At 53.8% G+C, this 11,402-nt stretch overlaps 1 protein-coding gene across 1 annotated transcript in view; it reads right to left on the bottom strand.

Moving 5' to 3' along the window:
* The window catches only part of CACNA1A (calcium channel, voltage-dependent, P/Q type, alpha 1A subunit), a 196,294-nt gene that overhangs the window by 29,484 nt on the left and 155,408 nt on the right, over positions 1–11,402 (bottom strand). Inside the window, 5 exon segments of the mRNA XM_011994944.1 lie at positions 825–940; positions 1,120–1,185; positions 1,519–1,635; positions 9,110–9,125; positions 10,921–10,997. Coding sequence (XP_011850334.1) covers positions 825–940; positions 1,120–1,185; positions 1,519–1,635; positions 9,110–9,125; positions 10,921–10,997 — 392 coding nt within the window.

Here is an 11,402-nt window from a genome sequence, read left to right as displayed (position 1 = left end):
AAAAAAAAAAAAAAAAAAATTTTTTTTGTAGATACGGGGTCTCACTATGTTGCTCAGGCTGGTCTCAAACTCCTGGGCTAAAGTGATCCTCCCACCTTGGCCTCTCGAAATGCTAGGATTGCAGGCATGAGTCACTGCACCCGGCCCTATTCCCCTTTATTCTTGAAATTTGTCTTTTTCCAGCATTCTCTATAATTTGTTTCCTGATTATTCGTCTTCCCCATGGGGATGTTAGCTTCCAAAGTGCTTAAAATGTCTCTTTTCTCTATTTCCTGGTGCATTCTCGTTTTTCAGCAGTGCCTGGCATGCTGTAGGTGCTCAATAAACCTCCACTGAATGAATGAAGGAACTTTGTGTGCAGCCAAGATGATGAACCAAATAATCAAGCCTTATGGTCTGTAAGCCTATTTTCTCATCGTCGGATAGGGATGCCAAGAATCCCTTCCTCACACGGTAATCAGGTAGATTCAGAGATAATGCCTGGAATATGACCTTCATGATTATGTCCCAGGGCCCTCCGCTTCTGCCCTGCTAAAATTCCTGGGCCCCCAAACGCCCATTTCCGGCCTCACGGGCAAAGAAGCATAAGAGCACACCCGGCCACCCCTACACCAGAAAAGGAGGGCACGCCCCCTACCGGAAGAGAAGGAGGAGGGCACGCCCCCTACCGGAAAAGAAGGGTGAGGGCACGCCTCTGCCAGAAGAGAAGGAGGAGGGCACGTCTTCCATTGGAAGAGGAGGGCACATCCCCTATGGGAACAGAAGGATGAAGGACGCACCCCACCCCACGGGAACATAATTATCAGAGCAGGCCCCCTTCTCACCGGAAGAGAAGCATGAGGGCCTGGAAGAAGGTCCGGAAGTTATTGTGCTCAGTGATTTGGAACTCATCTTCATCACTGTCCTCGTCCTCCACGTCGATGCCGATGTTACCAAACACCTGCGAAATTGGAGGGTGACGACCAGGGGCTGCCATTCCTCCAGTGGCTTCTGGGATACCCAGCTCAACCTCCATGGCTGCTTCTGTGGACCAGGCTCCTCTGACCCACCCCTTTCTAAGGATGGCTGCCCTCCTTGGGCCTTGGGAGGCTCTGGGAACTTTAGGGGCGTGGCACTCACCTGCATCCCGATGATGGCATAGATGAAGAAGAGCATGGCGATCAGCAGACAGACATAAGGCAGGGCCTGTTGGGAAAAAAGGCAATGAAGAAGAGTGTTAAGGGTCCCTCAGCCACACTGTCTTCCTCCCTTGTCCCAGTGCTCTGCCCCACTGAGTTGGGTGGCCACATGCTGTGCCAGAGTCCTGCCAGGGCAGGTGGGCATCTCTGGAGGCTCTAGAATGAGGCCCTTACAGCTCTGAAGACACACCAGGGGCAGGAAGTTCGACAAGAGCCCTGGAGATAACGGATTCTCTGCATGACTACATCACAGAGGCACTTCCAATCTGACTTCTACATTCAGCCAGAGCAAGGGGGTCACCCCCGCAGCCCTGGGCCAGCAGTGGGGACGAGGACTCACCTTGAAGGACTGCACAAAGGTCCAGAGAAGAATGCGGATGGTGTAACCCTGACGGAGAAGTTTGATGAGCCGGGCAGCTCGGAAGAGGCGGAGAAAGCTCAGGTTGATGAAGTTATTCTGGGGAGATGGAGGAAAAGGGGTGACCATCCACCCACCCCAAAGGGCTCAGAGCTGTCACCACTCACAGAGGCCCCTACATGAAGCCAACCAACAGGAAAAAAGCAAGCCAGACCCCAAATAAGGAGGGAGAGAGAAAGCACTATTAATGCAATGATGCGGAGGAAAAACTCGAAAAAGGAATAATGTTGGGAGAGAGAGGGTGGGAGGGAGGAAAAGGCATCAACTCAAAAGCATAAGCCCTCCCTGCCAGCCCCACCCACAACAGGGAAAATGAAAGAAAAAGGAAGAGGGAAAAAGGAACGGGGATGGGGAAGAAATAACAAAAGAACAAGAAAAAGAAAATATATCCGAATCATCCAATCAGGAAAAAAATCGAGATGGTTTTTGTTTCTCCCAACAACCAAATGCACTGAGACGAAAGGACACAAGCCGGTCAAGTTGCGGAATCTATCACACGTGTACGATGCACAAACACCAGGGCGGGGGTGGGGGTGGAGGTCGCCAGCACGCTCAGGCCTGGTGGACATGTGCGGGTTCCGAGGGCATGTTACGCTCCGGGCCAGAAATGCATCTGTCACGGGACTCACCGGGCACCCTGCCCTGCCCTGCCCTGCCGAGCTGCCCACCCGCTCCTGCCCGCCCTGACCTCACCCCACGGCCAAGAGGAGCAGCGGCTCGAGCCAATTGGGAGAAGCGGAAGAGCATCTTTTCTTACCCCCTTGGCGAGCGGGAATGGGGAGGACGGGAGGGAGCTGGGACTGTTCGGCTGCAGGGTGAGTCCTCGCTGCCCGCTGAGTCGGAGAAGATGCATTTGGGGCCCTTTTCCCCCCTCTCAGGGATGGCTTCTCAGCTTCTGGGGCTGGGTGGAGTAGCACGGGACCAGGCCTGCAGGAAGCAGGAAGCACTCAGCTCCCATGGGTGGGTGAGCTCAGAAATCAGCCCGGGCCCACCAAGGGGCGGGTGCTGGGGGCTGGGAGGTGGGGCCATCCCTGCCCCCAGGACCTCCCTGGGTGGCCACTGCCTCTGCTCAAAAACCCCCTGTCTAGTCACTGCCTCTGCCTCCTCCCACCCAAGCTAGAAGAACCAGGGGGCCAGAGAGTTGGGGAGTCAGGGAGGAGACCAGCTGGAGATGGTGAACATGGACTGCCAGTGTTAAGTGGCCACTGTGGGGCTTCAAGGGACCTTGGTGGGGTGGGGGTTGGAGTCTCGAAGTCAGGAGTGGGTCAAATCTAGCTAGTAAAACTGTTGTGCTGCGCCTGAGCAGTGTTTTTTCATTTGTCCTTGTTTTTAATTAAAAATTATTGCCATTGTTTAAAAATCAAGAGATTTTGCCCACCAATCTGACTTTCTGGCAACCCCAGGCCTGCTGCGATTGCTCCCTGAAAGCAGGCCACATGCTCTCCAGTTTTCCAAGGTCCGCAGGTTCTAGAAATGGCACTTGCTTTCCTGGTTGACTGGTGTCTGCTTGGCCCCCAGAGGCATTTGAGTTTGAGACCCTAGCCTCAGGCAGACATGGAAACCCTCCTTCGCTGGCCAGTACCCAGCAGGGTGAAGGCAGGAGGAGCAGAGGGTCTCTCTACACTAAGGAAGGGGCTTAATGAGACTTGTTCTATGGGATTTGTAGGATTTGCTACAGGCCAGGTAGCAAGATTTAACTTGGTCTAACCTTTACCCCCCAAATGGCACAGGGTGACCATATAGTCACAGCCTCCCTCTCGGTTTCAAAAGTGTCCTAGTTTGGGTGACGAATTACGAGGGCATCCTACTTGGTGGCTTCCAGAAGGCTTTCTGGCTGCCAGATCTGTGTCTTGTGCTAGCTTTGGCCTGGAAGCTGAGAGGCAAGGACTGGAGTTCAAGGAATTTCTGAGGCTGGCAACAGGCCTCTGGGTTTGCTGGCAATGTCTGGGATGCTCTCTGGGACACAATCAGTGCGTCCTTAGGCCTCTAGGATGGAGAAGGGGGCTGGGGGATCCTACCCTGACCACACTGGGCTCAACCGCTATGAGAATGTCTCCAGTGCCTCGAACAAGCCCCCAAACCCAGCTTGGCTAACAGAGTCACTCTCTGTGCCCTGCTGCCCTGACCCCCATCCCTGCCTGGCCACCCAGCTCCACCTGGGGATGGGGCTGATGGCTCAGGTATCCCCAGCCCCCTCCCTTTCAACCCCAGAGTACAAGCCATCCCTTTCATGGGGCGGATCATAACATGTGGACTCGGCCAGGCATGCGAAGGCAGGCGGACCCTGGAAGCAGCCTCAGGAGCGGGGTTTAGGGGAGAGCAGGGGAAGCTTGCAACCATGCAAAAAAGCCAGGGATCTGGCAGGGATATGCATGCAGAAAACGTGCTTCCCTTCTTGGAGTCAAGTCGGGGAGGAGACACACGAGGGAGGTAGGGGTGGAGACGGGAAGGGTTTGGGGCAGTGGGGGAAGGGTACTAGGCTGCCCTCACCCACCCTCCACCTCTTCCTGCATCTGTACCAAGTCTTTCCACTGCCCCCAGAACTTCTGACAAGTTCCCTCTTCCTGCCTTCCACATTTCAATCCACAGCCTGGGAGGTGCAGCTTCCTCTCCTCAACACCTCCCCTGAACTTCCTGGCTAGAATGTGATGGGGGTGGGACACAGCCCCTGGAAGGCATGAGGACGGGTCTTGTCTTTTCCAGTGCTGTGCTCAGGTGTCCCTCAAGTGCTCAGAAGGATATGGAGACCACCCACCTAAGGGCTCCAGAAAAGTCCTACTACTTGTAGACCTCAGCTCCAAGCTCCAGCCCCCACAACACCTGCCTATCTGACTTATTTCAGGCTGTCCTAACGGCACCTCAAACTTGCTATGCCCACACCTATTCTCTTCCCCCAACCGGGCCCTTTCCTGGCACTCGCTCACCTCTATCGCCCAGTTTTTTTTTTTTTCCTAAAGACAGAGTCTCACTCTGTTGCCCAGGCTGGAGTGCAATGGCACGACCTCGGGTCACTGCAACCTCTGCCTCCCGGGTTTAAGTGATTCTCCTGCCTCAGCCTCCCGAGGAGCTGGGATTACAGGTGCCTGCCACCACGCCTGGCTAATTTTTGTATTTTTTAGTAGAGATGGGGTTTCACCATGTTGGTCAGGCTGGTCTCGAACTCCTGAACTCAGGTGATCCTCCTGCCTCGGCCTCCCAAAGTGCTGGGATTAGAGGCTTGAGTCACGACGCCCAGCCTGTCTCCCAGTTTTAAGCCAGACCCGACTGCTCACAGGCACCTCATCCCCTCAGTTCAGTTCTGATCTTTCCCTGGGTCCTGCAGAGATCCATCTGAGAGGGACACCATCCCGCTGTACTCTCTCCTCCACTGTCATCTCTTGCTGTGATTCCTGGTGCCCACCTCCAGCCCAGCCTCCTGTCAAGATGTTCCCTGCCCTGCAACCAGAGTGAGCTTGTCTAGTCACACCTCCTTTCACGCCTCCCCTGCTTCCTATCCTCCCAGGCCTTTCCTGGTGCTTAGGAGAAAGCTCAAATTCCACAATATAGCCCCACCCTCCCCAGCCCCGGGTCCTGTCCCCTGCTGTCTTCTTTGGCTATCTCCAGGCCAGCCTTTCTCTGCTGTCTTTGCATCAGCCACACCTCCTCGCTTGCAGATCCTGACCCCCCACAGGCTCCGTCCAGGCTGTCCTGGGCCTGGAATGCTCTGTGCATCTCTGTCTGCCTTGTTAATGTTGCTCATCCTTCAGCTCGCAGTGCAGGTATAATTTTAAGTGGAGTCAAGGTGTTATTTGACCGATGCCTGCCTCCCCCACCTGACTGTATGTGGTGAGAGGGGACAGTAATGGTGTCTTTTTCGGCCCATAATTCCATCTGTGGCACCAAATAGGGGCTCATTAAATGTTTGGTGGGTGAGTGCATGTGTACTGCCAGCAGGAAACGGATCCCAAGGCAAAGATGCCATTGGGGCGTCCCTCTAAGGGCCTCATTGGTGAGTAGGGGAGGGGCAGAGGTACTTGAGATTTAACAGAACGCAGGGTGTGCAAGGGGCTGAGAAGTGGGGGAGGGAGAGAGATGTGTGCAGTATGTACTGGAGTGGGGGTACAGGGTGGGTAGATGTAGCAGTGAGGGCCAGTGTGTGTGTGTGCATGCATGCATGACTGTGTGTGGGAGACACAGAGACAGGGACAGTGAATGAGAATTAGAGGCCAGGTGCAGTGGCTCACACCTGTAATCCCAACACTTTGGGAGGCTGAGACGGGTGGATCACTTGAGGTCAGGAGTTCGAGACCAGCCTGGCCAAACATGGTGAAATCCTGTCTCTACTAAAAATACAAAAAGTGGCCTGGTGTGGTGGCACATGCCTGTAATCCCAGGTACTCAGGAGGTCGAGGCATGATAATTACTTGAAACTGGGAGGCAGAGGTTGCAGTTAGCTGAGATTGTGCCACTGCACGCCAGCCTGGGTGACAGAGCGAGACTCTGCCTAAAAAACAAACAAACAAAAAGAAGTGAGAGAGAGAGAATTAGAGAATGAGCAAGAAAAAGAAGAGGTCATGACTACGCACGGTGTCTGTACATGCAGTGACTGTGTGTGCATAGTGACTGTGTGTTCAGTGTGTGGTTCAGGGTGCACAGACTGTGTGTGCAGTGTATGGCTACATAGTGACTGTGTGTGCATAGACTGCACAGTGACTGTGTGCACAGTGACTGTGTGTGCATAGACTGCACAGTGACTGTGTGCGCAGTGACTGTGTGTGCATAGACTGCACAGTGACTGTGTGCGCAGTGACTGTGTGTGTGCACAGTGACTGTGTGTGCATAGTGACTGTGCCTACAGTGACTGTGTGCATAGCGACCGTGTGTTCAGTGTGTGGGTGCATAGACTGTGTGCGCAGTGTGACTGCAGTGACTGTGTGTGCATACTGACTGTGTGTGTATAGTGATTGCAGTGTGTGTGCATAGTGACTGTGCATGCAGTGACTGTGCAGTGACTGTGTGTGCATAGTGACTGGGTGTACAGTGTATGTATGTGTGCATACTGTGTGTGCAGTGTGTGTGCAGTGACTGTGTGCAGTGACAGTGTGTATGCATAGTGACTGTGTGCACAGTGACCGTGTGCAGTGACTGTGTGTGCATAGTGATGGTGTGTGCATAGTGATTGTGTGCAGTGACTGTGTGCATAGTGACTGTGTTCACAGTGACTGTGTGCATAGTGACTGTGTGCATTGTCTGTGTGCAGTATCTGTGCGTGCACAGTGACTGTGTGTGCAGTGACTGTGCGCAGTGACTGTGCATAGTGACTGCGTGTGTGGTGTGTGCATAGTGACTGTGTGCAGTGTCTGTGTGCGGTGACTGTGCACAGTGACTGTGTGTGCATAGTGACTGTGTGCGCAGTGACTGTGTGTGTGGTGTGTGCATAGTGACTGTGTGTGCAGTGTCTGTGTGCAGTGATTGTGTGTGCAATGACTGTGTGCGCACAGAGACTGCACATATGTGCAGAGTGACTGTGTGTGCACAGTGACTGTGTGCACAGTATCTGTGTGTGCATAGTGATTGTGTGTGTGCAGTGACTGTGTGCAGTGTCTGTGTGCCATGACTGTGTGTAGTGACTGTGCAGTGCCTCTGTGTGTGCAGTGACTGTGTGCAGTGACTGTGCACAGTGACGTGTGCACAGTGACTGTGTGCAGTGTCTGTGTGCAGTTCTATGTGCAGTGACTGTGTGTGCAGTGACTGTGTGCACAGTGTGTGTACAGTGACTGTATGTACAGTGTCTGTGTGTGTGGTGACTGTGTGCAGTGACTGTGTGTACGCAGTGACTGTGCATAGTGACTTTGTGTGCAGTGACTATGTGTGCAGTGTCTGCGCAGTGACTGTGTGTGCAGTGACTGTGTGTGCAGTGACTGTGTGTGCAGTGACTGTGTGCAGTTCTGTGTGCAGTGACTGTGTGTGTGCAGTGACTGTGTGCACAGTGTGTGCATAGTGACTGTGTGCAGTGACTGTGTGTATGCAGTGACTGTGTGTGCAGTGTCTGTGTGTGCGGTGATTGTGTGCAGTGACTGTGTGTGTGCAGTGACTGTGTGACTGTGTGTGCACGTGCAGTTCAAGGCTCCAGGAGAGGGCCTCAGTGGGCCGGCCCCACATGAAGCTACCAGATCCGAGTCTGGCGCTTCTGAGTTCCTCTGCCTGAGAATCTTTGCCGGCACACTGCCTGGCCTTCACGTCTCCTTTATCAGACTTGGAGAGTCAAGACTCTGCTGGTCAAGGCCAGAGATCTTGTGGGCTTGAGATGGAGGTTTGGGGACAGCAGGATGGAGAGAGCTGGAGGAGCAAGGAGACAGTTGGCAGTTTTCCTGGGGCCTGGGGTCCATGGAGCTGAACGGGGGACAGGAGAGGTGAGAGGTGGCTGGGAGTGGATTTGCCTCCATTGTCTCTGAGTGTACAGGATGTGTGTGCGGGATGGGGCGAGAGACAGAGGTGCTGCGCTGGGAAAACCCATCCTTTTCTCTGCAAAAGATGCAAACCACCCAAAACAGAAAACCCCCATTCAGAACCTGATAAAAAACAGCCAGAGTCTGCAGGAAGTGGGAGGCACAGGGGCTGGGGGCGGGAGGACAGACAGACAGACAGAGGGGAGCAGAGGGGTGGGGAGAGCGTCAGGCATCCCACGTTGGAGAGGCAGGGTGTGGCATGCAATGCCAATGCGAGGAGATGCGTTCACAGTTAATGTAAGGCATTTAGACTTCAGAAAGAAGTAAGACCAACCGGATTCTAGATGCAGATGTTGAAGATGAGGGGGAGCGGGCGGGCGGGGGCAGTTGGGGAGGCGTGTTCAGCATTTTTTAGGTTGATTTGTAACCAGTGCCAAAAAACCAATGGGTTTCGGTTCCCGGGCGGGGAGTGGGGGTGGTGGTGGCGGTGGGTTGGGAGATAAGTCATTGGTGTATGAACACACAGACCATGTCATGGATGAACAAATGAATTTCATAGTGCATTTTGATTGGATGAGTTTTTCAGACGGCGTTGCGCCAATATACAGTTTTAAGAGCAGGCATGAAAAGAGACAAGACAAGAAACACAGTCATTATCCATTGCACACAGGGCAAACCCACGTCACCCCAGCCACTTGGGGGCGGCAGCTGAGGCAGCACTGGTTAGTACTGCCGCATGCCCTCTGCCCCCTAAACCCCAGGGACCTGCCCTCCCAAGAATCTGGCATTTCCTGTCTCAGCCTGGCCAAGCCCTGGCCTCAGAATTAGTGGGCTTACCTGGGAGGCAGAAAGGGGCAACTGAGACCTCCTTGCCCACCAGGACATGCCTCTCCCTACTTGAGGTTGGGACTTAATTGTCCTAGAAGCACCCAAACACCCACCCACTATCTTTCCCTCAAATTGATTATAATTCAGGGCTGGCTAACACACACCCATTCACAATAACAACAACAATAGCAATAATAATGACAACCACCATTCTCAAACTCCTGGTTTCCTGGTAGGTTCTGTGCGAAGCGCTTCACGTTGATTTCTTTCTTTCTTTCTCTCTTTTTCTTTCGTTCTTTTTCTTTCTTTCTTTCTTTCTTTTTTCTTTCTTTCTCTCTCTTTCTTTTCTTTCTTAATCTTTCTTTTTCTTTCTTTCCTTTCTTTTTTCCTTCTTTTCTCTCTCTCTTTCTTCTCTCTCTCTCTTTCTCTCTTTCTTCTCTTTCTTTTTGTTTTTGAGACAGAGTTTCACTCTGTTGCTCAGGCTGGAGTGCAGTGGCACAATGTTGGCTCACTGCAACCTCTTGCCTCCTGAGAATCAAGTGATTCTCCTGCCTCACTCCTCCTGAGTAGCTGGGATTACAGGCACCTGCCACCACGCCCGGCTAATTTTTGTATTTTTAGTAGAGACAGAGTTTCACCATGTTGGCCAGGCTGGTCCTGAACTCCTGGCCTCAGGCGATCCACCGGCTTCGGCCTCCCAAAGTGCTGGGATCACAGGCGTGAGCCACCGTGCCCAGCTGAGGGTCAGTTTTCCTGTCTGCGAAATGGGGCAATACCCTCTTTCTCAGGCCCGACCACACCCAGTTCTATTCTCCTGACCTCTCTGCCTGCTCTGAGCATCATATTCAGCTTCCTTCTGGTTTACCTTGGCCAATGGGAGGCTCTGGCAGGAGACAAGGGACGAGGGGAGAGAAAGGTTGGGGTGTTTCTCTCTTATTGCACTCCACCTGCTTTGGCCCTGGTCTCTGTGCCTCCACATTGACAGGACAGGTCCCATTTGGTGGCATCTCCTGGCCTCCTGCTCAGGTTCCTTCCCCACTTCAGCACCTGGGCAGGTAACGGCTCCCTATGGTGGCTGGTCACGGGGCACCTTGCCACCCTTGTGGGTCCCCTTCCCTTCCCTTCCACCAGTGATCTCTGCATTTGGGTGCCTTCAGCTGAACCCTCCGAGGGAATTCTCTTACAAGCCGAGACCGAGACCTCTATCCTGAGCCAATCCACGTAAACCACTTAGCACAGTTCCCTGGCACACAGCAAGGCTGCGATTCTTGTGAGCTATTGTTATTTTTATTGTTATTAAGATGACATTGATATCACCCTTAACCCTTGGCTTTGATGCCTTTTGACCATTGCTTCCCCCTGCAAGGATCTTCTACCCTCCCCTCAATCTCCCGAGGGACCCCGAGCCTGGGCTCACTGGCAGATGGCCAAGGAGAGGGTCTGGGACAGGAACTCTGGGGCCCCGAGTCTTCCAGAAAAGGAGAAGGGCTATGTGTCCTGTGGGGCCACTACAGAGAGGTCCAGAGACCCCCATGTTGAGAGTCTCCCAGGCCTGGGGCTAGAGGAGGGAAGACATCCTGGGCACCCCACTATGGCCCTGGGAGTTGTGTTCCCACTCTGGCCTGAGAGCTGTGGCTCTCTCCTGCCCATGAACCAGGAGCGGGTTGGTTTAAACAAAATTGACTCGAAACTCATTCTTTCTGGGCTCCTGACAAGGGGTGGTGTTTGGGAGCCGGCTCAGCTTTAGGAGCTTTTAAGTGTCTCAGTTCCCTCAATGTACTCATCTGCATTATTCATTCCTAGGCCAGGTTGCAGGGAAGCCCACCCCTCAGTGCTGGCCCTACAGCCAGGCTTTGGTCGCCCCCATCTCCCCACGATGCCCTCTGGAGGGGCTGCCCTTGACCCCAGGGGCCCCAGTTCTCCCTCTCTGGTCATGGCCAAGTGCTGGCTCAAGCAGCTGTGGCTGTTGGGACCCACTGCTTCTGGAAATGCTCCCCCGCCCCCTGCCACCTGCCTTGTCCAGCCCAGAGTCACCCAGAGAGAAGCTGGTGGGAGACTTACCCCAAACTCAGTCACGAGGATATCGGTGATGCTGCCCAGAACAGTCACAAAGTCGAAGATGTTCCAGGCATCGCGGAAATAATTCTAGAATGGGGACCCACAAGACAAGAGATGCCAACAGAGGGCTTGGTTTCCGGCCCCCCTAGGCTGGCCAGGGGCACGTGAGAGGCACAGCTGCCAATCAGCGGAGTGCCCGGGACAGTTGTGGTTGTTCAAAGGGCTGCGGTAAAGGCTGTTCAACATCATCTGCGCTGAGTCTCCCTCCCTGGGAACCCCTGGGGGCCTTCCCATGATTGGCCTGGCCCCAGAGGGGGCCTCCAGTCCCTGCTTCAGCTCCATGGGGCTGGGGCTGCTCTTCAGAGCTGTGGCTTATCTCTCCAGCATTTTTGAGGGCTCCCGAGACCCCAGGGGCTTTATAAATGACATAATCGAGATCCTCATGAAGATCCTGGAGGGAATGGTTATCACCCATTTTCTTTCTTTCTTTTT

The sequence above is a fragment of the Mandrillus leucophaeus genome, unplaced genomic scaffold, assembly GCF_000951045.1.
Source record: "Mandrillus leucophaeus isolate KB7577 unplaced genomic scaffold, Mleu.le_1.0 Scaffold463, whole genome shotgun sequence".
Classification (NCBI taxonomy): Eukaryota; Metazoa; Chordata; class Mammalia; order Primates; family Cercopithecidae; genus Mandrillus; species Mandrillus leucophaeus.
This window is presented reverse-complemented; position numbering and strand designations above follow the sequence as displayed.